General features: G+C 44.9%; 1 protein-coding gene and 1 pseudogene across 5 annotated transcripts in view; one reads left to right on the top strand and one right to left on the bottom strand.

Moving 5' to 3' along the window:
* Window positions 1–27,111, bottom strand: part of BOLL (boule homolog, RNA binding protein) — a 54,986-nt gene that overhangs the window by 13,614 nt on the left and 14,261 nt on the right. For 3 of the 5 annotated variants that reach the window (XR_008557396.1, XR_003619508.2, XM_008146489.2), the window contains exons 6-10: window positions 26,375–26,502; window positions 24,853–24,924; window positions 21,519–21,566; window positions 20,600–20,728; window positions 17,040–17,138 (exon numbers count right to left, since the gene is read on the bottom strand). Coding sequence is in view for 3 of the 5 variants with exons in the window: in XM_008146489.2 (XP_008144711.1) it covers window positions 17,040–17,138; window positions 20,600–20,728; window positions 21,519–21,566; window positions 24,853–24,924; window positions 26,375–26,502 (476 nt within the window). In the remaining 2 variants the exon portion in view is untranslated. Of the gene's footprint in view, window positions 1–12,848; window positions 12,965–17,039; window positions 17,139–20,599; window positions 20,729–21,518; window positions 21,567–24,852; window positions 24,925–26,374; window positions 26,503–27,111 lie in introns of those variants that run through there. The other 2 variants (XM_054722780.1, XM_028153167.2) reach the window with 1 other exon arrangement.
* Window positions 3,589–12,215, top strand: LOC103290584 (AP-1 complex subunit beta-1-like; annotated as a pseudogene).

The raw sequence follows: 27,111 nt of genomic DNA, 5'->3' as shown, positions 1-27,111 counted from the left end.
AGTGTGTCATGAAGTGAGAGGCTAGATATTAGGAGGGGCCAGAACTCAGGGGAGGCTTGCTCACTGCTGAGAGCTTATCTCTGTCTATCTATCTATCTATCTATCTATCTATCTATCTATCTATCTATCTTATCCATCCATCCATCCATCCATCCATCCATCCATCCATCCATCCATCCATCCATCCATTAAAGCTGGGGACTGAAACAAGGGCTTAGGATAGAAGAAGCCACAGGAGAGCGCCCTGTCTCCAAGGACCCCTTTGCTCACTAAGTCAGAGCAAAGGGGTCCTTGGAGACAGGTTCAGGGACTTAGGTCTGGAACAAGCTGCCGCTGTCCATCGCTCCCTTGGTTGTGAACTTTGTGGGTCCCTTAGAATTTAGGAGATACATGCCTGTTGGGGAAGAAGGGGAAGGGAAAGGCGCAGGTGTGCTCCCTGCAGGGAGAGCACGCCCTGGGACCTTTGTTTGAGAATTGTTTTTTTTAAAATATATTTTTATTGATTTCAGAGAGGGAGAGGGAGAGAGAGAAACATCAATGATGAGAATTATCGATTGGCTGCCTCCTGCACGCCCCCTATTGGGGATCAAGCCCGCAACCCAGGCACTTGCCCTTGACTGGAATCGAATCTGGGACCATTCAGTCCATAGGCTGATGCTCTATCCACTGAGCTAAACTCGCCAGGGCTGTTGTTTTTTTTTTTTAAATGTGAGCACCTTCTTTTTTATTTTGTTTGAAACTCACATTGTAACCTAGGATAGCCACTCATGTACCAAGAGATTAACATAATTTCCAAAGCATCAGGATCATCAAGAGAATCTGGACCTATGGGAGGTGGAGCGTTTTGAGAGTTTTTAAAGGCTGAGAGTTTAGGGGAGAATCTCAATAGAATATTCATCAGTTTTATGCAGATGTGCCAAAATGAGATTTATTCCCTTAATTTCACATCTATGCTTGGGTGCGGTTGGCACATGGCACTAATTTGATTTCTGCTATCTGTCTCCCTATGTGGGGTGATTTAAGCTATTTACTCTCTGGTTGGGGAGGAGTCTAAACCATTCACTCTTAAGTGTCCTTGGTTAGGGAAGATAGGATTTTGTGACTCACTAGATGCCTGTAAACTGGCCATTTAACGAACTGTCTGTTTCCCAATTCTACTTGTCATGTCTTACTAGCCTGTCTCATTTCCCACTCAGACTTCCAACTCTAAAATCTTTTAGGCGTGATGATAAATTATGATCTGCCTTCAGTAACTGCTTCCTGCTGACAAGAGCTGTGGTCCTGGCCTACATAGGGTATGGAGATCTCTCTGATCTAAGGAAAACAAGGGAATGGGATTTGAGACTGAACAGAGAGGCTGTTAGCTGATTCTTCCAAAACAGGGGGTAGTCCAGAATCCCTGAAACATCATTCATCATCTTATTATGGAATTGTATCATTCCAGAAGTGAAGTTGGCAGATTGCTTCATATTTCATTGACTCAATTAATGCAGTTCTAAAAATAAGTCAGTTCAGTTAAATTGTTAAGTCTCACTTCAGGAGGCCAAGATGCAGATGATCTCCCAAAGTGAGACCTATATTGTGTAAACAAGCAGTCAGGTATTGAGTAAGAGGTATGCCTATGAAACAAAAGGAAAACAAAGGTTAATGATCACAGCAATTATAAAAGGGTTTGATTCTGTAAGACTTGTCAGTCCAGAAGGTTTTAGATGGAAGGTTAGTTTCTTTTGCTGGAATGAAAGTAAGCAGTGACAATCTGGTCTTCCTTATCTGCAGTTTGGATATCTGGTGATATAAATTCTGCATGGTTTATAAAACATCAGTCATTAAGATTGTTTAACTTTGAGCTGTCTCAGGTCCTTTGGCTATAATTTGCAAGTGCAAAGCTCAGAAAAAAAATTTTAGTTCTCAATAATTCCAAGTCAAAGGATAGGGGAAAATGAAACATCAGTTTGGAAGAATACTAGAAAAAAAAAATCAGGATCCAATTCAGTTTGTAGGTGAAAAATAAAAATTTGGCTAATATCCACAACTGCGTATTATAGATTCTATTTTTATTTATTCACAGTCAGGGCTAGATTCCATTGAAACATAATTCTCCCCCCACCCCCAAAATATCACCCTAATTTTTATCAAAGATAGCCAAATCAAGACTATTTACTTCATTAAGTCAAGTTTCCATTTAGACTTATTTGGTTAAAACAAGAATAGCAATGGATCATAAAGGCTCTCTCAAATCTACTTTGCTGGAATCTCATAAGGAATCTCCAGACTGAACCTTAATTAGCCCCTCAGGGCAAAGGAGCCAAAACACATAGTTATCATCAACATTTGCCTGAAATACCTATAGATTTGGGTGAATTTCTCAAGTCCTGGGGGTTCCCAAAATGTCTTGAGGTTCTTTCTTTGCCATCTCCTAGGAAAAGACTTCCACAAACCATGTGAATAAGCAAGGTGCCAGGCCATCTCCAAGGGGTTTTTATTGGCTTCCAAAGTCAATCTTAATTTATAACTTAAATCTTTCTTGTGACATCCAGAGTCTAGGCATGTCTACTTACAATCTATTTTAGACTATCTCTTTTCTAGTGTTACAGTATAAATGTTTAGTATCCTATATAATAAAAGCCTAATATGCAAGTTGACCAAACAGCGGAACTGGCCGCTATGATGCGCACTGACCATCAGGGGGCAAGACGCTCAACCCAGGAGCTGCCCCCAGCCCGCAGGTCCCAAGCCAGCAAAGGCGGGTGCCAGTGTGGGGCGGGGGGTGGTGTGGGGGGGGGGAGCGGGAGGCCCGATTGCTCTGCCAGTTGCTCCACAGATCGGCCCTGATCACCAGCCAAGCCTAGTCACCCTACCCATGCATAAATTTCATGCACCGGTCCTCTAGTATAAAATAAGGAACAGGTCAACATAGAAACAAGTTGAGTTATAACATTCCTTCTATTTTTGAAGACATCAAGTGGTTTTAAAAAAAAATGATTTTAAGAAGGGAAGAGAGTTTGGCAGAAGGCCATTTATAAAGTTGCCCCAAACCCAAAATGTACCCTTTAAAAGTTGGCACTGGTAGGACAGGCATATAGATATCTATGCTCTATTATAAAGAGTAATCCCATATATCTGTATCATCCTGAGATATTTGTGTGTGTGTGTGTGTGTTAAGATTAGTTTGAGTCAAAGAAACAACCTCGTTGATACTAGTTTTTTGGTATTTTGGGCATAGGCCAGCTTCTAATTTAGGGAATCAAGCTGTTGCATACCTATGTGAGATTCTGAATAGGTTCAAAATTTTCCATATTTATTCCAGGATCTCTAGAGCAGTACTGTCTGATAGAACTTCCCAAATTGATAGAAAAGGTTCTAGATCTATACTATCAAATATGGTAGCTACTAGCCTCATGGAACTATTTAGCACTTGAAATGTGGCTAGTTGTATTTGGGGAACTGAATTTTAAATTTCACTTGATTTTAATTACTGGTACTCTAAAATTAAAATTAGCTAGCCTCATGTGGTTTGTGGTTACCATATTGGGGACAGCATGGTACTATCATCTAGGCCAGCGATTGCCAACCGGTGGTCCGCGGACCATGGTGGTCTGGTCCATGAGGTCTGAAAGGTTGGTGACAGCTGATCTAGGCTATATCAACCCACTTACTGCCACTTCACTAGGCAACCTTGACTGTCAGGGAGTTAGTCTTTCAATACTTCTGCCTTGCACAATGTTCTTTTTGTAACACTCATAGAGAACATAGTATAATTTACTGAATTTATAGAGATTTGTGACTAAAATATGACAAACTTTTGGAAATGATCTATGGATGCTAGAAAAGAAATAGTTTTCTCTTTGCAAGGTACAAAATTCAATATGTATTATTCATATATATTTTTAGGTCTTACTTATTCAAATCATAAAGTTATGATATTAAAGTCTCCCAGTTGCTTTTTTCTCCTGGTATTTCTAACAGCTTTTAACTTTATATTTTTTGATGTTACATTAGACTTGTTTATTCATTATAGATTTACTCTTTTGTCACAATAAGCAGGCCTTCTGTATCTTGCTTAATGTTTTTTACTTTGAAACTGACTTTCTTATATTGTCATTCTTCCCCCTCCCCCCAATGTTGTTCCTTTTTTTGATACATATTGATTGGCAATGACTCAACCTAGTGTTCTTTGCACTTTTGAAGCTAATTTTTGTTTTTATTAAAGTACTATATAGTTTTAAAAGTCAAATAGTGGTTAATGGGTAAATAAAACAGGGCTCCAACATTCTCCTCTCCCTCACTCCCACTCCTATCCCACTTCATTTCTTCACAAGTGGCCACATTCACTTGAGTTGTTTCTTCTAGTATTTACTTCCACATTTCTATATATTTGAATAATTCCATTGCCTGAGGGCCCAGATTTTCATTCTGGGCTGCCTATCCAATTACAACTCTGAAGATGACGGGGAGGCTCAGCAGTGCTTTCAGCAGTAAAAGTCCTAATGAGATGTGCAGAGTTGTTACCCAAGGGCTCTCACTACTACGATATGCTGCACAATATGCTGCTGAAGAGGTTGGCCCCTCCACTTGCCACTTTGCTGTCTGGGGAACCAGAGGTGCAGTACTTGCCCTGAGGACCATCAACCTAATTGCCCAGAAAAGACCTGAAATCTTTTTTTTTTTTTTTTTAAATTTCTTTATTGATTAAGGTGTCACATATTTGTCCTCATCCCCCCATTCCCATCCCACCCCTCTCCCCACGCATGCCCCAATCCCCTGTTGAACTTAACCGTTGGATAGGCTTATATGCATGCATACAGGTCCTTTGGTTGAACTCTCCCCCTCCCCCCACCCTCCCCCTACCCTCCCCTATCCTCCCTCTGAGGCCCGATAGTCCGATCGATGCCTCCTTGCTTCTGGTTCTGTTCTTGTTCCTCAGTCTATGTTGTTCATCATTTCCCCTAGATGAGCGAGATCATATGTCACTAGATATATACTAATAAGCACTGAATGTGAGACGAGCAATAATAGTTATGCTGACAGGCAAATGAATCAGTCTGTAGCGAGCTTCCCCCTGGACCAACAGTTCTTTTGAGACTCAATTTCAATGTCCAGTAGTTCCTTATGTGTACATGTCAGCACTGACCCCCCAGCTCTGGATGGTGGACAAATGGCGGTAACGGAGGTCCGACTCCCTCTGGTTTGGTCTCGGCCGAACCCAGGGGCACGGCGTCACCCGGACTAAGGGGCACGTGGCCTCACCCATACCCAAGGGGCGCGTGGTCTCACCCGGGCCTGGGACCCAGCCTCACCCGGATGGATCCAGGGGCACACGGCCTCACCCGGACCCAGGCTCTGGCTTCACCCGGACCCAGGGGCACTTGGCCTCTCCCAGACCCAGGGCCACTTGAGCTCACCCGGGCCTAGGTGCACGAGGCCTCATCTGGATCCAGGGACACATGGTCGCACCCGGACCCAGGGACGCTTGGCCTCTCCCAGACCCAGGGCCACTTGGGCTCACCCGGACCTAGGTGCACGAGGCCTCATCTGGATCCAGGGACACATGGTCGCACCCGGACCCAGGGACGCTTGGCCTCTCCCAGACCCAGGGCCACTTGGGCTCACCCAGGCCTAGGTGCACGAGGCCTCACCCGGATCCAGGGACACATGGTCTCACCCGGACACAGGGACGCTTGGCCTCTCCCAGACCCAGGGCCACTTGGGCTCACCCGGGCCTAGGTGCACGAGGCCTCATCCGGATCCAGGGACACATGGTCGCACCCGGACCCAGGGACGCTTGGCCTCTCCCAGACCCAGGGCCACTTGGGCTCACCCGGGCCTAGGTGCACGAGGCCTCATCTGGATCCAGGAACACATGGTCTCACCCGGACCCAGGGACGCTTGGCCTCTCCCAGACCCAGGGCCACTTGGGCTCACCCGGACCTAGGTGCACGAGGCCTCATCTGGATCCAGGGACACATGGTCGCACCCGGACCCAGGGACGCTTGGCCTCTCCCAGACCCAGGGCCACTTGGGCTCACCCGGACCTAGGTGCACGAGGCCTCATCTGGATCCAGGGACACATGGTCGCACCCGGACCCAGGGACGCTTGGCTTCTCCCAGACCCAGGGCCACCTGGGCTCACCCGGGCCTAGGTGCACGAGGCCTCACCCGGATCCAGGGACACATGGTCTCACGCGGACACAGGGTCGCTTGGCCTCTCCCAGACCCAGGGCCACTTGGGCTCACCCGGACCTAGGTGCACGAGGCCTCATCTGGATCCAGGGACACATGGTCGCACCCGGACCCAGGGACGCTTGGCCTCTCCCAGACCCAGGGCCACTTGGGCTCACCCGGACCTAGGTGCACGAGGCCTCATCTGGATCCAGGGACACATGGTCGCACCCGGACCCAGGGACGCTTGGCCTCTCCCAGACCCAGGGCCACTTGGGCTCACCTGGACCTAGGTGCACGAGGCCTCATCCGGATCCAGGGACACATGGTCGCACCCGGACCCAGGGACGCTTGGCCTCTCCCAGACCCAGGGCCACTTGGGCTCACCCGGGCCTAGGTGCACGAGGCCTCATCTGGATCCAGGGACACATGGTCGCACCCGGACCCAGGGACGCTTGGCCTCTCCCAGACCCAGGGCCACTTGGGCTCACCCGGACCTAGGTGCACGAGGCCTCATCTGGATCCAGGGACACATGGTCGCACCCGGACCCAGGGACGCTTGGCCTCTCCCAGACCCAGGGCCACTTGGGCTCACCCAGGCCTAGGTGCACGAGGCCTCACCCGGATCCAGGGACACATGGTCTCACCCGGACACAGGGACGCTTGGCCTCTCCCAGACCCAGGGCCACTTGGGCTCACCCGGGCCTAGGTGCACGAGGCCTCATCCGGATCCAGGGACACATGGTCTCACCCGGACCCAGGGACGCTTGGCCTCTCCCAGACCCAGGGCCACTTGGGCTCACCCGGACCTAGGTGCACGAGGCCTCATCTGGATCCAGGGACACATGGTCGCACCCGGACCCAGGGACGCTTGGCCTCTCCCAGACCCAGGGCCACTTGGGCTCACCCGGACCTAGGTGCACGAGGCCTCATCTGGATCCAGGGACACATGGTCGCACCCGGACCCAGGGACGCTTGGCTTCTCCCAGACCCAGGGCCACTTGGGCTCACCCGGGCCTAGGTGCACGAGGCCTCACCCGGATCCAGGGACACATGGTCTCACCCGGACACAGGGACGCTTGGCCTCTCCCAGACCCAGGGCCACTTGGGCTCACCCGGACCTAGGTGCACGAGGCCTCATCTGGATCCAGGGACACATGGTCGCACCCGGACCCAGGGACGCTTGGCCTCTCCCAGACCCAGGGCCACTTGGGCTCACCCGGACCTAGGTGCACGAGGCCTCATCTGGATCCAGGGACACATGGTCGCACCCGGACCCAGGGACGCTTGGCCTCTCCCAGACCCAGGGCCACTTGGGCTCACCTGGACCTAGGTGCACGAGGCCTCATCCGGATCCAGGGACACATGGTCGCACCCGGACCCAGGGACGCTTGGCCTCTCCCAGACCCAGGGCCACTTGGGCTCACCCGGGCCTAGGTGCACGAGGCCTCATCAGGATCCAGGGACACATGGTCTCACCCGGACCCAGGGACGCTTGGCCTCTCCCAGACCCAGGGCCACTTGGGCTCACCCGGGCCTAGGTGCACGAGGCCTCACCCGGATCCAGGGACACATGGTCTCACCCGGACCCAGGGACGCTTGGCCTCTCCCAGACCCAGGGCCACTTGGGCTCACCCGGGCCTAGGTGCACGAGGCCTCACCCGGATCCAGGGACACATGGTCTCACCCGGACACAGGGACGCTTGGCCTTTCCTAGACCCAGGGCCACTTGGGCTCACCCGGGCCTAGGTGCACGAGGCCTCACCCGGATCCAGGGACGCATGGTCTCATCCGGACCCAGGGACACTTGGCCTCTCCCAGACCCAGGGCCACTTGGGCTCACCCGGGCCTAGGTGCACGAGGCCTCATCCGGATCCAGGGACGCATGGTCTCACCCGGACCCAGGGACGCTTGGCCTCTCCCAGACCCAGGGCCACTTGGGCTCACCCGGGCCTAGGTGCACGAGGCCTCACCCGGATCCAGGGACACATGGTCTCACCCGGACCCAGGGACGCTTGGCCTCTCCCAGACCCAGGGCCACTTGGGCTCACCCGGGCCTAGGTGCACGAGGCCTCATCCGGATCCAGGGACGCATGGTCTCACCCGGACCCAGGGACGCTTGGCCTCTCCCAGACCCAGGGCCACTTGGGCTCACCCGGGCCTAGGTGCACGAGGCCTCACCCGGATCCAGGGACACATGGTCTCACCTGGACCCAGGGACGCTTGGCCTCTCCCAGACCCAGGGCCACTTGGGCTCACCCGGGCCTAGGTGCACGAGGCCTCACCCGGATCCAGGGACACATGGTCTCACCCGGACCCAGGGACGCTTGGCCTCTCCCAGACCCAGGGCCACTTGGGCTCACCCGGGCCTAGGTTCACGAGGCCTCACCCGATCCAGGGACACATGGTCTCACCTGGACCCAGGGATGTTTGGCCTCTCCCAGACCCAGGGCCACTTGGGCTCACCCGGGCCTAGATGCGCGAGGCCTCACCTGGATCTATGGACCCCTGGCCTCACTCGGACCCAGGGGAGCGCGGCCTCCCCCAGACCCAGGGGCGCTTGGCACCTCCGCAAGAGTCCCGCCTCTCCCCGCAGGCATCTGGGTCTCCCATGGGTCCCCAGAAGCTGGATTTCAGTGTGATGGAGAGCTAATCTCCCCTAGGTTTTGAACAAAAGCCCCTTTCCCCCGCCACCAACCAGACCCACGCGCCTCCACACCTCATCCCCTCCCATTTCGCTGGTTTCCTCTTCCCTCTTAGCTATAAATCTACCATTCAGCCATCTCTCCTGTAGTTCTGGATGGCAGAGGCTCTGTCCTCCATTCGTGCCCCTGAAATTGCTGTGCGCGGTGGAGTTCGCAGTTCCTTTGTTTAACTTAGCCGCCTTCTTGATTCTCCTCTGTCAAAATGGCTTAAAGGGCTTGAATGTAAGATGAGAACTCCTAAGAATCCTCCAAATCGGTGTTGGCGGCCTCCGGGGCCTCGAGGATCTCACTGCGCAGTTCGGCCAGGTCGGTGGCGCGGATGCGCCCCTCCTGCAGAAAGATGGTCTCTTCCTTCACAGAGAGCCGCTGCGCCGAGTCCGCGGCCGCCGCCACAGCAGCTGCTGCGGCGCCCACGAGCCCATGGCCCCGGCTGCGGTGCTGACTGAGAGGAGCAGCCGCCCGGTCTGGGGAGACGCGAGCAGCAGTCGCCACCCTCACTAGTCCATGTTCCAGTTGTATTTCCGAAACTGCCATGTGAGGCAACACATCAGCCTTCACCTCCGCCGTCATCTTTTTCGAATTCCCCAATTTGTTCTTCTTAATCCCTTGAATTCAGTCAACTCTACTGAGGTCTAGTGGCGCCGGGAGGTGCACGGAGAGGGCGCCCAGGCCTCCGTCCGGTGTGCGGGGCGCGCGGCCCGCGGAACCAGGCGCGCGGGGGCCTCGCGGCGGGGATGGGCGCTGGGCGGCCGCCGGGCTCCGGGCGCCGCTGCCGCCGCGGCGTCCCCAGTGCCCCGGGCCGGGCGGCCTGCGGGGGCGGCGCAGTTGCGAAACTGAGTGAGTATCTACAGTTAAGTCTTGATTGTTGTTGGTGTCACTAGGAGGAATTGTCCTCCAGGCCAATTGTCCATGAGGACCCTCTTTGTCTATATAGGAAGAGTTGCTGTGCAGGAGACATGAGGCTCCTGTGTCTGTGTCCCTCTGTATTCCTTGCAAACACCTCTGAGAGAAACGCGCCCTGGAGTTTCGCCCGCTGCCTGGAACTGGGTTTCAATGTAGTTGGAACTGGGTCTCAGCGCAGTCTGGCGCCTTTGTCTCCTTCCCAGCAGGGCCATTCAGTGGCGCAGGCAACAGTCCCTCCTCTGCGCGCCCTCCCGTGTGCGCCTCTGGAGCCGCCGCTCCTCTGTGCCTCTGCCCCACAGGCCAAATTCATTCCCCCAGCATGTGCCTGGCTTCCCAGGGTTTCGCCCGGAACTGGGGTTCAGTGCAGTCGGAGCTGGGGTTCAGCACGGTCCGGAGCCCTTGTCTCCTTCCCGCTAGGGCAGTTCAGTGGCGCAGGCAACAGTCCGTCCTTTGCGCCCCTTCCTGCGCGCGCCTCTGGAGCTCTGCCTTCCGCCGCTCCTCTGTGCCTGCGCCCCACAGCCCAGATTCATTCCCCCAGCCTGCGCCTGGCTTCCCAGGGTTTCGCCCGGAACGGGGTTCAGTGCAGTCGGAGCCGGCGCTCAGCGCAATCCGGAGCCTTTATCTCCTTCCTGCCAGTGAACGCCGGCCAGGCCGTCAGCCGCCCCTTCCTCTCCGGCTCCATCCTCCCCGCAGGCGCGCGTGCTCGAAGACCTGAAATCTTGAAGCAGGGAATCGGTCTTTGTGAAATATAATGGTCCCATCTATTTTAAACTAGAGAAATTGGACATCACGGTTCATTTGGCGTCCCAAGCCAATACTGCTCAGATTCTGGCAGAACTGGAGGAATATGTCAGAGGTGGATGCTGACTTGGTTCTTTGTGCAAAGTCGTGCAGGCCATTGGAGGGTGTGCATCAAGGTGGAGCAATCTGCAAACTTCGTGTAAACACATTGCCTGATCTCATCCAGACCAAAGCAAATTATGGGGTCCAAGAGGTGATTGTTGTTATCAGGGACATCTTCCACAAATATCCTAACAAGTATGAAACTATCATGGCCACTGTGTGGGCATTTACACTCATTGGATGAGCCAGACGCTCAAGCAGCTAAGATTTGGATTTTGAGAGAATATGCTGAAAGCACTGACAATACAAATGAGAGCTTCCTGAATGGTGTCATCCTGCTTACTGCCAGAGTTAAGCTGTTTCTCAAGAAACCATCAGAAACACAGGAGCTGGTACTGCAGGTCTTGAGTTTGGCAACACAGGGTTCTGATAATCATGACCTCTGAGATAGGACTATATTTATTGGAGGCTTCTCCCTATGGACCCTGCCACAGCGAAAGAAGCAGTCTTATCTGAGAAGGCACTGACCTCTGAGAAATCAGATCTCATTGAGCCAACTTTGCTGAATGAGCTAATCTGCCACATTGGTTCTTTGGCCTCTGTGTACTACACCCTCCCAATGCTCTGTGGAAGGAAGTCATGGACTCCATTGCAAACACTTGCCAGTGCATCACAGAAACATTGATGCAGGTAGGAGCCCTGTTGGCAGCGCTACCGCCACCATGAAGAACAGCTTTGGGTTATCCCCTTCTCAAGGTGACCTGAGGGGCCTTTTAAACCTTGACCTTGGTCCCCCAGTCAATGTGCCACAGGTGTCCTCCATGCAAATGGGAGCAGTGGATCTACTGGCAGTGACCTTGGTGGGAGGCAAGGGAGGAAGTCCAGCAGTGCGACAGTCCTTCATCCCATCATCCATGTGTGCAACCTCTGCTCCTTCACCTACTACTGGTATGGTCAGCAGTGGTCTGAACGATCGATTTGAACTCTCTATAGGGATAGGTATGGCACATGATGGGTATGTGGCTCTTAAGGCTATCTGGCTGCCTGCAGTCAAGGTTAAAGGCTTGGAGATTTCCAGAACGTTTACTCATCAGCCAGGACACATCTATATGAAATAAACGTCACCAACAATACTCTGCTGCACATGATAGACTTTGCAATCCAGTTTAACAGGCATAACTTCTCCCTCTCAACACCTTGGGCCCAGTCATGAAAATAGAACCTCTAAAAAACCTGCAGGTGGCTGTGAAAAACAACATCGATGTCTCCTACTTCAGCTGCCTTATCCCAATCTATGTGCTTACTGTAGAAGATGGCAAAATGGAGTAATTATTGCCAATAAAAATGAACTTTAGTTTCAGATTAAGGAATGGCATTTCAATGCTGTCTCCAGCAAGCTGCAAAACAGCATTTATACTATGCCAAGCAGAATGTGGAAGGGGAGGATCATGATGTACCAATCTCTGAAGCTCATTAATGGCATTTGGATCTTGGCTGAGCTACGTATTCAGCCAGGAAACCTCAATTATACACTTGCTGAAGTGTAGGGCCCCAAAAGCCTCTCAGTACCTCTATCTGGTCTACGACAGCATTTTGAAAAACTAGTAGACTGGTCACCAAGATTGGTGCAGGCCAAGAACTCTTAACTGGAAGAAATTGTATTGCCATGTAGAATCTGAACCCAAATACACTGAGGCCACCGACCAAGGTAGTAACTAGTCTAACCTGTGCTAACTTTAGGGCACATCCTGCTGGATAGTTTAGCTTCCTGTGACTATTTGTAACCACTGCTTCAGTCACTTCCCACCTCTTGCTGCTGCTATTTGTCCTTTCTTGTGGGCTTCTCCATATTGTGCCAATGCTGGATTTTTAAAGTGCAGTTTGATATTTTGTAATTGAGAGCTCATTTCAAAAGCATAAAAAGACAAAAAATATTAAAGCAAAAATAGTGTCACTTTAAAAACATGTTTAACATTCTTTGGAAGTTGCTCTTATCCTATAGGTTACCAGTTCATCCTCTATTGGAATTATTCAAGCAAAAAAACTTCAATCATTTACATATATGTATATATTTAAGATGTGTAACTGAAAATAAATAGCACGTATCTAATATAAAATGGCTAATTCAAGAGAAGTATACTTATAGAAAATATTAACATCAAAGAAAGTCTGTTTTACATTTTGATACAACTTTAGTAACACTGTAGACTTTGAGACTATGTCAAAATTAGGGTTTTATTTCATGTTTGCAGTACAGTGATAACAGCAGCGAAGGAATGCAGTGACGACGGTGAGGGGATAACAGGGTGAGGAGGCTCCTTAAAGTTGACTGTTTTAGTATGGGGTTCCAACACCTGGGATGGGTCAGAAGCATAGATATGAATGTGAAATAGCTAATCTCCTTCATTTTACTGTAAAGAGTGTGTCCACTTTCCTTACCAAAGTACCCTGCAAACAGGATTCAAATGACCATACTGTTAATCAGTAATGATGCAAGAGTTTACTAAGAAACTAGGTCAGATGGGAATAAGCAGAATTCCCTGCTATATAGCAGAGAGTTGAAATCTATTGAATATATACACACATCTAACTAGATGATCACTCTTTGGCCTGGATCTGATTTAGAGCACAATTCCCAAACTGGAAGAGATTAAATATTTTCATCTCCCCATAAAATTTATTTATTTATTTTTAAATTCTCACCCAAGAATATTTTTTTAAGAGTGGTGGAGGAGGGGAGGAAGAGAGGGCATCGATGTGAGAGACATCAATCAGTTGCCTCCCGTATGTACCCAGTTAGGGATGGAATCCGCAACCTAGGTATGTGCCCTGATTGGGAATCAAACCTGCAACCTTTTTTTTGTAACCAACAGCCACCTGGCCAGGACTTATTTTTTATTTTCAATTTTTATGGAATTTATTGGGGTGACACTGACTAGTAACATTATATAGGGTTCATGCGCACAATTCTTTAATACATCATCTATATATTGTATTGTCTGTTTACCACCCCAAATCGAGTCTCCTGTCACCATTTATCTCCCCTTTACCCTCTTCTACCTTTCCCTCTGGTAATCACCATTCTATTGTCTGTCAATGAGCTTTTTAAAATATTCCTTCACCTTTTTCACCCAGTCCTCTCCTCCTCTAACAGCTGTCAGTCTGTTATCTGAGTCTGTTTCTGTTTTGCTTGTTAGTTTATTTTGCTCATTAGATTCCACATACGAGCAAAATTATATGGTATTTGTCTTTCTCTGTCAGGTTTATTTCACTTAGCATAATACTCTCCAGGTTCATCTATGCTTTCACAAAAAGTAAGGTTTCCTTCATTTTTTACAGCTGAGTACTGTTCCATTGTGTAAATGTACCACAGCTTTTTTATCCATTCATCTACTGATGGACAGCTGGGATGTTTTCAAATCTTGGCTATTGTAAATAATGCTGTAATGAACATATGGATGCATATATTCTTTCAAATTAGTGTTTCCGGTTTCTTGGGATATATTCCCAGAAGTGAAATCGCTGGGTCTTAAGGCAGTTTCATTTTTAATTTTTTAAGGAAACTCCATACTGTTTTCCAGTATGCATTCCTACCAACAGTGCACGAGGGTTCCCACATGTTCACCAACACTTTTTTGTTGATTTATTGATAGCCATATTGACAGATGTGAGATGATAGCACATTGTGGTTTTAATTTGCATTTCTCTGATGATTAGTGACACTGAGCCATCTGTATGTCATCTTTGGAGAAGTATCTATTCAGATCCTTTGCCCATTTTTTCCATGGAATTGCTTGCTTCTTTTAGCTGTTGAGTTGTGTAAGTTCTTTATAAATTTTGGATATTAACCCCTTATTAGATGTATCATTGTATGTTCTCCCATTCAGTGGTTTATCTTTCCACTTTGTTCATTTTAGATTTCCTTTGCAAAAACATTTCAGTTTGATGTAGTCCCATTTGCTTATTTTTTCTTTTCCCTTGCTCAAAGAGATATATAAAAAATATTACTATCAGAAATATCTGAGATTTTATTGCCTGTGTTTTCTTTTAGGATTTTTATGGTTTCAAGTTCTACATTTAAGCCTTTAATCCATTTAGAGTTTATTCTTGTGTATGGTGTAAGAAGGTGGTCTAATTTCATTGTTTTGCATGTGTCCGTCCAAGTCTCTAACACTATTTATCGGATGGACTATCTTTATTCCATCATATGTATGTTCTTGCCTCTGTCAGGTATTGACTGCAGTGGCATGGGTTTCTTCCTGCGATGCTCTGCTTGTGAAGCTTACTGGATCCTGTTCTGTCGTTTTCTGAAGCTGGCCACTGGTTGTGCTCGTTTTGGGGCCTTTGGGAGGAACTCTGGGGCAGACCTATGTTAGACCTCTGACTGGCCCAGGGAAGGTAACCTGTTTGGAGCTAGAAAGCTATACACAGTTTATAGCTACTTCTGCGGGGCCTGGGTGTGAACAGTCAGGACCAAACTATGCACCAAGATTGGCTTTTATTAGCACCAGGCCCGGGGGCAGGCCAGCAAAAGTCTCAAGGCACCCAAGATCTGTCTCCATCTGCCGGCTGCCTGTAAGATTGTCACTGACAGAGCCTCTGGTGGTTCTGGAGTTGCATGAGTGAGGTTCTCAGTGAGCCATCAGGTGGAGGTGAATGGTTCTCACCAGACTATACAGGTTCAAACTGAGTGCCTGTGCTGGGTGTGAGGCCCTCAGCAAATGTCCCAGGGTGCACTAGGTCTAGCTGTCCCGTGCAGGGGCCCACAGGCCTTGGTGGTAAGTCGGGGTCTTACAGAGTAATCAGGGTGAGGCCAGTAGAGTTATAAGGCCCAAGCCAACCAAGAAGGGCTCTGCATTGGTCGGGTATACAAAGAAAAATAGCCCCCGTGCACGACCCACAAAACTAAGTCTGTTCAAGATTCTGCCAGGAGCTGAAGCTCAGCAGGGAGGGGCTCTGGCAGTTGGGAGATTAGGGCTAGATCTTCTGTGAGGGGGAGGTCCAGTCAGGCTTCAGAGACGCTGGGAGGAGTGGCCCCTTTCACAGAGCCACACAACTCCGCCTGTCCTGGATTCTGCCCAGACCTTGGCAGTGTGGGTCCACCAGGAGTTTGGAGGGAGAGGCTAGCATATCTCCTGTTAGGGGTTGGCGCCAGTTAGGTTCATGGGAAAGTGGGGGCAATGGCCCTCACTACAAAGCCACACCAGTCACTGATACCCCTGAGTCTGTCCAGACCTCTGTACCCCAGCCCAGGCAGCTGACTCCTCAGTAGTAAATGAGCTCCACAAGGTGGGGTTACAGGGGACCTAGAGGGCAAGGCTATTGTATTCCCTCAGGGCGATGCCATAAGGGAGTGCTCCACCCAAGAAAGATGGTGTGGGAAGAGGGACTCAGCACAGGGGTCCCGGTGGCTGTCCCTTCAGCTGTCTTCCCAGCGCCACAGACCCCAGTCTCTGCTCACACGATTCTAGTCTGCTCCGCCCTCCCTCTGCCAAAACCCTGGGTAAGTGGTTGCAAATGAGATTTTGTGCATTGGTCCTTTTGAGGGCACTGTGTCTCTAGAGGACTCCTGTTTCTCCCTGGCAGACAGAATCCCCAGTGATTTTCACAGCCAGATGTTATGTGGGTGCTTCTTCCTGGACCTGGTGTTCTGGCTGGGAGCCCAGCTTGGGGTTGAGACCCACTCTTCTTAGGGGTAACCTCTGCAGCTGAGCAGTTGGAATCTGTTTCCACCCATGGGAGCAGGATCAGCCCTTTTTGCATCTCTGCCCTTCCTACCAGTCTCGATGTGGCTTCTTCTGTAAATCCTTAGTTATAAGACTTCTGTTCAGCTTATCTTTAATTGGTTATTCAGGTTGCTTGTTCTATAATTTAGTTGTAATTCCAGTTTGGTCCTGGAAGAAGGTGAGTGTAACATACTCTGCTGCCATTTTGGATCTTCCGCCATAAATTTTATTTTCTATTAACATAGATAATAAAAATCTGAGCATATGAAATATCTAGGCAAATTCATAAAAACAGAAAGTAGGTTAGAGGTTACTAGGGGCTGGAAGTGGGGATGAGAAATTATTGCTTAATGTGTACATTTTCCATTTGGGATTATTAATAAGTTTGTAAATAGATAACTGTGGTGGTTACCACTTAAGTTTTCCACTTAAAAATAGAAAATGTTAAGTTATATATATTTTACCATAGTAAATAAAGCATTTTTGACCATGTGTGGTTTATTACTTATTTAAAAACTAATAGAAATTACAGTTAATTTGGGGTTCTAGTTCCTTCACATGAAAGAATTCACTAATTCTGTATTTCTGATCACAAATGTGATATAATTCTCCAAAGTTGTTCCTTTCAGAAGAGAAAGTTGGAAAACTTGAAATATGAGCAAGAAAGAAAAATAGAAAAAAATAGTCAAAACAAACTTCTTACTTTAATTGGTTCAGGCTGCATCACAGGTGCAGGCATAGCAATGGCACTTGAAGCATAAACCTGGTGATATGTTCCTTGAACTCCATGATCAGAATAGGGCTATTAAAAAAAAGAAATGTATTGCCTTTCATTTATTATTTAAGAATATTTATTCAGCATTGCTACACAGTGGAGAAACACAGATGGTAAACACATCTCCCTTCTTTAACTTACAGACTGATCTGGGACAGACAAGTAGTCAGATTACCGTAAGACCTCTAAGACAGGTTTAGGGGTCCATGGGAGGAAAGATAAGAGCTACTTGATTTAGCTTAAGAAAGTTGGGGAGGTAAAGTTTTCTAGTGGAGTTGAAGCCGGAATTTGAAGAATCAGGGAAAGAAGATGGGAATAGTATGCACAAAGATGTCGAGGCAACCAAGAACACATCTCATTTGGAAGACCTGCGTGGGTTGCCTGGGATGGCTGGAGGAAAGAATATACACTAAGAGAGAGCTGAAAGAGAGACATTAGAGTAAAAGGTAGGGAACAGATCATATAAAAGCAGATTTTTGGCCTCTCCAACAGATGGTGGAACCATTTATTGAGATGTGGAATACAAGAAAAGCAAGTTTGATGCTTATGTAATTGTGTGTAAGGGGGTTGGAGAGAAGAAGTTAGGTTTATAATATAGGGTGTCACCCCCAAATGTATACAAACTTTAACAGCTGATAGCTCAATTTTGAAAATAAAATATATTTTAATAAACACTGACTTTATAATTATTCAGTGTGTTCACACTTTTTTGGGACAACCTATAAAATTTGAGTTATTTGTAGGACTTCTAGTAGCAGTGGTATACTGTTGATAGAAAGCAAAATGGCTCCATCTAAAGTGTTTTCTACTTAGCAACCTACTTTATTAATTAACTTATATCTTTGCCTACACCTTCTACCAGAAACAACATTAAAATAAAAGCATGCATATAACATTTTTATGAAAATATCATAGAAATAGTACCAGCTAATATAAGTAGTAGTTCCAGAAAAATCTTATTAGAGTCCACTGGTTTAATACAAAGAGTAGATTGTGGCTAAAAATCTAGTGTTAAAGAATTCTTACCTCACTTCTCCCTCCCCTTGAAAACCAGACAAAAAAAAAAAAAAAAAAAAAAGAAAAAAAAAAAAGGAGAAAAAAAAAGAACCAAAGATAGATTAAAAAAAAAATGCTATCATCAATTAAACAAGGAAATACCCATTATCCCCAAACCATGAACAATATAGAACATCTGACAATGCTGTGCAATTTGGGACTCGTATAAGCGAGGACTATGAAGCTTCCTCAGACTTCAGGAAAAATAAAGATTTGCTTAAAAATCAATGTTTTAAAAGATCTATTGAAAAAGTCTCAAATGTAGGGGTATTTCAGGTCAATGCAGCAGCACAGAGATCCAATTTCATGTTTAATAGCAGGGGATATGGAATTGAAGGAGAAATCATGTTTTCATCATTTTTAAAATCTACTGCCTTGCCTTATAGCTGAGGAACACTGCTGAAGGTGAAACAGGTTGAAGGTAGAACGGGAGGTAACAATTACTACAACCCAATACTGAAAATTATTCCCAGAATGCTAAAAACCAAGGGAAGAACATCTCAACCAGGAGACTTACAACACAGTGGAAAGCAGCTTCAGACAACAGCCTGATCTTCCCACCCTCTATTTTGACAAGTAGCTGGTCTCAAGTAAAAATTAGCATAGAGGTGAAAAGGAAAAGCAAGCACCTTAAGCATGCATTACTGCCTCTGCTCCAGTTACATTAAGGAAAGACAAAAGTTGAAGGAAAGGGTGAGAAATTACCCTAGAAAAAGTGGTAAAGTTCAGATAAATATAATTCTTTTGAATCTTAAAGAAATGATAATAACATGATTTCTAAAAAGGAGCTCAAAAGAGAGATTTTAAGCCAACATAAATTTATAGACAATGATGTAACCAAAGTGGCAGAACTTGAGATAAAAAAGATTAAAAATAAAAGAGATAAGTTGATGCCCTGGCTGGTTGCTCAGTGATTAGAGTGCTGGCTTGCGCAACGAAGGGTTGCAGTTTTGATTCCCAGTCAAGGGCAAGTAGCTGGGTTGCAGGTTTGATTCACCACATGGTTGGGATGCATGTGGGAGGCAATCAATCAATGTGTCTTGATGTTTCTCTCTCTCTTTCTCTTCCCCCCTCTCTTCCTTTCCATTCTAAAAATCAATGGGAAAAATATCCTCTAGTGAGGACTAACAAAATAAAATAAAATACATAAAAGAGATGAAAGCCTGATTAGTCATAATAAAAATAGAATAAACACAATGAGAAATATAGTTACCTTGAAAAAGTATAAAAACAAGTACCATGATAAAAAATTACCTGAGAGATGATAGATATGAAAGACAAAAAGTGATCTAACATATGCATAATTTGTATTCTATTGTTTAAGTCACCCAATCTGTGGTACTTTGTTCCATCAGCCTTTGTATAAACTAATACAAGTATCAAGCAGTTGTTTTGTTTTTGTTAATCCTCATCCGAGGACACTTTCCCATTGATTTTTAGAGAGTGGAAAGGAGGGGGAGAGATAGAGAGAAACACTGATCTGAGAGAGACACATTGATTGGTTGCCTCCCACATGTGCCCTGACCAGGGCCAGGGATCAAGCCTGCAAGGGAGGTATGTGCCATTGACGGGAATCGAACCAGGGACCCGTCAGTATATAAGCCGATGCTCTATCCACTGAACAAAACCAGCTAGGGCTCAGCAGTTCTCTTATAGCTAGTCTTATTTTCTTTCCAATTTATAGACAAAAACATGTTGAACAAGAATATAAGAACTCAAAGAACATAGCATCCATGTGCCTTCTTTAACAAAGAGTACTTGCAGATGCAATCAACCAAGTGATACATGGAGGATGAGACGAATAACGAAGAAATCCCAGTAAAGGTATTTTTTTAGTAATCCTTAAGATCCAACTGTGGAATTTACTGTTCAAGAACAAAATTATAATGTTATAAGTATTAGCAATATAAAAATACTACAAAACATTTAAATTGGGAGGTGGGTGCTAATTTCCTAATCTTTCACAACACTGATTTAAAACATGCATATACAGTTCCTGGAAAATATATGGTAAGGTTATTAGTAATGGTTCAAAAATATAATTTAAAGACATGCTAGTCACCATCTATAGTTATAAAATAAATCTGACTTACATTTTTGAAGGAAGAATTTTTAAAATATTGTTTCTTGACTTAGTTTTTATGTGCTTTTAATTGACAGAATGTTAGTAACAATATAGATTGATAGACAAATCAGAAGCAGTGTTTGGTATCTTACTCTTAAAAGGAGATGGAGTTAGGAATGATCCTAGTAAAGTGAACAGCTGATTTGAGAAATGATTCTGAACTAGTTAGTGAAGAAATCTAAGATGAAGCATTCTTAGATATAAAAAAGGGAAAAGATAAGATACGCAGCTTCAATGAAGGTCTTGAACAAATACTTTTAGAAAAAGAAATAAATGTAAGATAAGGTAGTAGAGATAAATTACGTACTTCTGGAATTGAAGCTTCCATCAGAGACAGCGGAGGAGGAACGCATCCTCCATCTTGTGCAATTTCCACTGGTTGATAAAAAACCTCAGACGGTTGAAGGTATAGGAACGGAGCAGAAGAGGCAGGAGACTGAAACACAAAACCATAGTTCCAATTCAAATATGATTAGTTATTTCATTTAAACCAAATGATTTACCCTACAGATGAAATATTTGTTTCATATTTTCCTGAAGTTCTTTTTCAAGGATAGCTTAGAAATATCTCAGCAACAAATTAGGAACTCTGGGTTATAAATTCTAGTGGTGTAGATGTCATTAAAAAACTGTATCACTAGTAAGGACTACAAGTTCGTAGTGCTTCAGAACCTCATCTATAAGCTCAGATAATTATATGAAGATCCCTACTAAAGGCTGTAATAATATAACTGATGGTATTTAAACTATCATAAACATCTATCCTCAGCTTTGTGACTTCCCATGGAGGTGGGAAAATGTCAAAAAAGATGAGACAATCTTTCGGTGGGACACTATTTGTTACCGAAGTTGGGAGATGGAATACCTAATTGAGAGCACAGGTCAAACAAGCAAAATCTGAAGGCTAGAAAATGTTAAAATTTCCAATAATGCTAATAAAATAGAAGTAATTTTTCATGTTTATGCAATACTCACTCATTTATAAAATGCTTTCACTTACATAGTCTCATTTGATCTTTACAAAAATCTTATGAGAAAAATTATAAAGGGATAGTAGTCTCATTACTTCTATTTCACAAATGAGGAAGCTGAGAAATATAGTGATTAAATAAACTGCCAAAGGTATCACAGTTAATAAATAAATGAGAAAGGTCTCTAACCTAGTTCTCCTGATTTTAATATTCATGCACTATTCACAAAAGCACAGTGAAAATGTTAATGTTTACCTGAGGAACACTCCACTGCCACTGACCTGGTAGACACTGTGCAGGTGCCTAAAATGAAAGAAAAAAGACCCCACAGATAATAAACAAGGGTTAAACTGGATTATCTACGTGCCAAAGAATGGAGTTGGACCCCTATTTCTCAAACTGTATACAAAAGTTAACTCAGAGTGGATCCAAGACCAAAATTAAGATCTAGAACTATAAAATTATTACAAAAACGAGGTCATAAATCTCTATGATTTTGAATCAAGCAAATTTTAAAATTATGACATCAAAAGCACAAGCAACAAAGCAAGAAAAGAAAAAAGATAAATTGAACTTCATAAAAATTAAAATCAATGATGTGTTGGCAAGGATGTGAAAACATTACATAAATTGCTGGTAGGAATATAAAATGGTACAGCCTTTTGGGTAAACAGTATGACACCAAAGGGTTAAACACAGAGATACTGTATAAACTCAGTAATTTGACTCCGAGGTGGTAAGACCTAAGAGAAATGAAAACATGTCTGCACAACAACTTGTACACAAATATTCATAGCAGCATTATTTACAACAGCCCCAAAATGAAAAGAAAACAAACCCAAATGTCCATCATCTGATGGATAGATAAAATGTAATATATCTATATAATGGAATATTATTCAGCCATAAAAAGGAATGAAATACTGATACATGCTACCACATGGACAAATCATGAAAACATTACATTTAGGTGAAAGAATAATCACAAAAGATCACATTTTTATTTTATTTATTTTGGGGGGATCAAATGATATTTTTATTTTGAATGTTAATATTTGAAGGAGTAAAATATTATTTTTAAAGAAGATCCTTTTTAAAAAATTTATTTTATTGTTTCAAGTATTACATGTAGTAGTACATATATCTCCTTTTTTTTTCCCCCCATTGACCTTCCCCCAGCCTCCCCTACCCCCTGTCGCATGCCCTCATCCCACCCCCTCAGTGTCCTGGTCCATTGGTTGTGCTTACATGCATGCATACAAGTCCTTCGGTTGATCTCTTTCCCCCACTCCCCAACACTCCCCAGCCTTCCTACTGTAATTTGACAGTCTGTTCGATGTTTTACTGTCTCTGTATCTATCTTTTTGTTCATCAGGTTATAATGTTCTTTATTTTCCATAAATGAGTGAGATCATGTGGTATTTTTCTTTCATTGCCCGGCTTATTTCGCTTAGCATAATGCTCTCCAGGTCCATCCATGCTGCTGCAAATGGTAAGAATTCCTTCTTTTTTACCGCAGCGCAGTATTCCATTGTGTAGATGTACCATAGTTTTCTAATCCACTCATCTGCTGATGGGCATTTAGGCTGTTTCCAGATCTTAGCTATGGTGAATTGTGTTGCTATGAACATAGGGTGCATATATCCTTTCTGATGGTGTTTCTAGTTTCTTGGGATATATTCCTAGAAGTGAGATTACTGGGTCAAATGGGAGTTCCATTTTTAGTTTTTTGAGGAAACTCCATATTGTTCTCCACAGTGGCTGCACTAGTCTTGCATTCCCACAGCAGTGCAAAAGAGTTCCTTTTCCCCTTCATCCACGCCAGTACTTGTCGTTTGCTGATGATAGCCATTCTGACAGGTGTGAGATGGTACCGCATTGTCGTTTTAATTTGCATCTCTCAGATAATTAGTGAGTTGGAGTATGTTTTCTTATGTCTCTTGGCCTTCCTTCTGTCTTCTTTCTTTTTTTTTTAAAAAATATATTTTTTAAATTGATTTTTCACATAGAGGAAGGGAGAGGGATAGAGAGCTAGAAACATCGATGAGAGAGAGACATCGACCAGCTGCCTCCTGCACACCCCCAACCGGGGGATGTGCCCACAACCAATGTACATGTCCTTGACCGGAATCGAACCTGGTCCGCAGACCAACGCTCTATCCACTGAGCCAAACCGGTTTCGGCTTTCTGTCTTCTTTCGAAAAGATTCTATTTAGGTCCCTTGCCTATTTTTTTTATTGGATCATTTATCTTCCTATTATTAAGTTGTATGAGTTCCCAGAAGATCCTTTTTAAAAAATGTATTTTTATTGATTTCAGAGGAAGGGCTTAAGAAAATATTTTAATAAAATATATTAAAAAAAACATTTGAAATAAAATGATTTATATATAGATTTGATAGATAAATGAAATCACTATTTATGAAGTGAGAAACACAAAGGACATAAAACCTGACTAAACCATGAATTACCTGATCTGATTAGCAAAAACTGATAAAGCTATCAATCTTGAATTTGTAAAAAGAAAGGATAAGGGACTATTTTTATCAAAATGGGAATTTTAAGGATAGACTGATGATGAATATATAACTGAAAAGAAATATGTGAAGTGAAATTATTTCTTATATTGTAAAATATATTACAAATTGGTACCAAAATCTTTCCTAAATATATGAAGGCAACATACTTTCAGTTTTATACCTGCAAGTAGAAAACTGGAGTTAAAGTATAAACTTAAGTTGCATTAGGAAACTTCCAGAATACGTCTGCTATGTCAAGTGAGCTACAGCTATACGTTAATCAATAAAAAGGAGCTGGCTGAATAGGGTGCAAGCAGAAAGTGACTTTACTTTTTCACCCTCCAATTTAAAAGCATTGTGCTGAGCTAGTCTTCCTTCCCTTGGATAGAAATTAGGACAGGTCACCTTTGGGTGTGGTTGAACCCAAATGCTGACTCTCTAGTTGGGAACTTTTAACTCCAGGGAGACCACTCTAGCCCTGGATTCTAGAAGTTTACTTTACACAGATTATTTCTCTACTAAGGTAATTTCTCTAGAGTTGTGTTTTTTTTTTTTTTTGCAAGAGTTTCTTCTGTGAGGTTCACACCTTGCTCTTGGGAAAGGAACCTCTGCTTGCTGTGAGAAGTTTAACTCCTTCGCATACTGTTCCCACTGCAGACCTTCTCTCCTGGCTCTGGCTCCCATAGAGCACTCCAGCTCTTTCTTTGAACTTTTTTAGGAGAGGTCGGGTCCAAGTGGTACCATCTCACAAATTTCAAGGAATATTAACAAGCTTAGTTATTTTCAGAAGTCCTCTTCACTTGGTTGAGGAGAAAGGGAAGTGCCATAGCACTCTTAACTCTCTTGTTAAGCCTCCTCCTTACCAATCTTCCCTATCAATCTCATCCTGTATGACACTGTTTACTCCTATAAACCCCTGTAAGAAAACCCCACACAAAAACATTGCTATCAAGGCTTAACTATCTCTTTAATTATTAGAGTATTTGCATGAGAAAGAATAAAATGAAAGATACCAAAAAAAAGGACTAAAGTGATCAAGAAGGATTTTCACTGTACTAATTTAATGTTTACCTGGTAGTGATATGCAGACTGCTGATAAACAGGCTGAGTTACCATCACAGGGGAACTAGATATAGAACGTGACTATGAGAGGAAAGAAAATGGAAAATTATTTTAGGCAAAATTCTTTAAAATACTTTACAATAAAATTTATCTCAAATTGTTACCTAAACCCAGGCAACTTATAGTTTATTATTGAAAATGTCATTTTCCAATGGGCAGTCAGACATCCCTCTCACAATCCAGGACTGCTGGCTCCCAACTGCTTGCCTGCTTGCCTTCCTGATTGCCCCTAACCGCTTCTGCTTGCCAGCCTGATCACCCCCTAACCACTCCTCTGATTGATGCCTAACTGCTTGATTGATGCCTAACTGCTCCCCTGCCAGCCTGTTTGCCCCTAACTGCCCTCCCCTGCAGGCCTGGTCACCCCTAACTGCCCTCCCCTGCAGGCCTGGTCACCCCCAACTACTCTCCCCTGCCGGCCTGGGTCCCTCCCAACTGCCCTTCCCTGCAGGCCAGGTCGCCCCCAACTTCCCTCCTCTGCTGGCCTGGTCACCCCTAACTGCCCTCCCCTGCAGGCTTGATTGCCCCCAACTGCCCTCCCTTGCAGGCCTGGTCCTTCCCAACTGCCCTCACCTGCTGGCCTGATCACCCACAACTGCCCTCCCTTGCAGACCTGGTCCCTCCCAACTGCCCTCCCTGCTGGCCATCTTGTGTCCACATGGGGGCAGCCATCTTGTGTGTTGGAGTGATGGTCAATTTGCATATTACTCTTTTATTAGATAGGATAGAGACCTGGTGCACGGGTGGGGGCCAGCTGGTTTGCCCTGGAGGGTGTCCCGGATCAGGGTGGGGGGTTCCCTTGGGGCATGGGGTGGCCTGGGCGAGGGGCCTGTGGTGGTTTGCAGGCCAGCCATGCCCCCCGGCGATCCAAGCAGAGGCCCTGGTATCTGGGGTTTATTTATCTTCTACAATTGAAACTTTGTAGCCTTGAGCAGAGCCAAGCCTCCTGCTCACTCTGTAGCCACAGCCATTTTTGTTGGGATTTATCTATCTTCCATAATTGAAACTTTGTAGCAGAGGCCAAGGCAGGCCAGGGCTGCAGGAGCTTGGCTTCCTCCATCGCCGGGGGCAACTCAAGCCTCCTGCTCTCTGCAGCTACGTGGCTGCCGCCATTTTTGTTGGGATTTATTTATCTTCTATAATTGAAACTTTGTAGCCTTGAGTGTAGGCCTGGGCCGGCCAGGGCAGCAGGGAAGCGTGGCTTCCTCCATTGCCTGGGGAAACCCAAGCCTCCTGCTTGCTGCAGCTCCGTGGCCGCAGCCATCTTGGTTGGGTTAATTTGCATACTTGCTCCTGACTGGCTGGTGGGCGTGGCTTGTGGATGTAGCAGAGTGATGGTTAATTTGCATACTACTCTTTTATTAGATAGGATATAGATTTGTACTTGTCTGTGGTTGACACTTTTTGGAAATAAAATACTTTAAAAATTGATGGTAATAGATGGAAACCCTTCTAAAATGAAATTACTTACAGGCCAAGGTGGTGGGACAGAAGTTACCTCTGGAGTATGAAAATAAGCAACACCATTATGATAAGTGTAAGGATATCCAGTTGAAGTTGTTAGGTACATTGTTCCAGCTGCTGGCATTATACTGGAACCTAAAGTAAAGATTACATAATAATAATTGAAACGCTAAATTTAACTTTAACACTGTAATTTCTGAACACTGGAAAATATTTATCTTAATGTACCTATATAGTTACATTAGGTATATTGTATATTATGTTTTTAATTCCATATGTTAAAATATCTTTGAAGTATAAATTTTCAAACTTACTACCTTAAAACTTTTATTAGCTTAAGGTGCATAAAAAAGAAAAAAGTTTAATAAGGAATACTAAAATTTCACCAATTCAGATTTTAATATCAGTAAAATGAAACACAAAGTTAACAAATAGATTATTAGCAAAGTCATTATTTTTACAATGTAAATTATATGTATTTTATTTACTATACAATCACTATAGTGAAGTTCCTAAGATTTTATTAAGACCATTTATTTGTAAAAGGCCAATAATGAGGGAGGCAGTGAAGTTGGAGGAGATTCTACTTTCTGGAAGTCATTTTGTTTCCACCCTACAAATTCTAAATTGATAAATACCAAATCAAAATTAAACTCCATATCTGTTAACTTCTAAGTCAAAAACAGAACAGTCCAAATGAACACAACCTACTAATTTGTCAACGGATGAATAATAAGTACCTAA

This window comes from Eptesicus fuscus, chromosome 11 (genome assembly GCF_027574615.1).
Source record: "Eptesicus fuscus isolate TK198812 chromosome 11, DD_ASM_mEF_20220401, whole genome shotgun sequence".
NCBI classification, from domain to species: Eukaryota; Metazoa; Chordata; class Mammalia; order Chiroptera; family Vespertilionidae; genus Eptesicus; species Eptesicus fuscus.
Note: the sequence above shows the minus strand (reverse complement) of the source record. Positions and strands in the feature narration are given on the sequence as shown.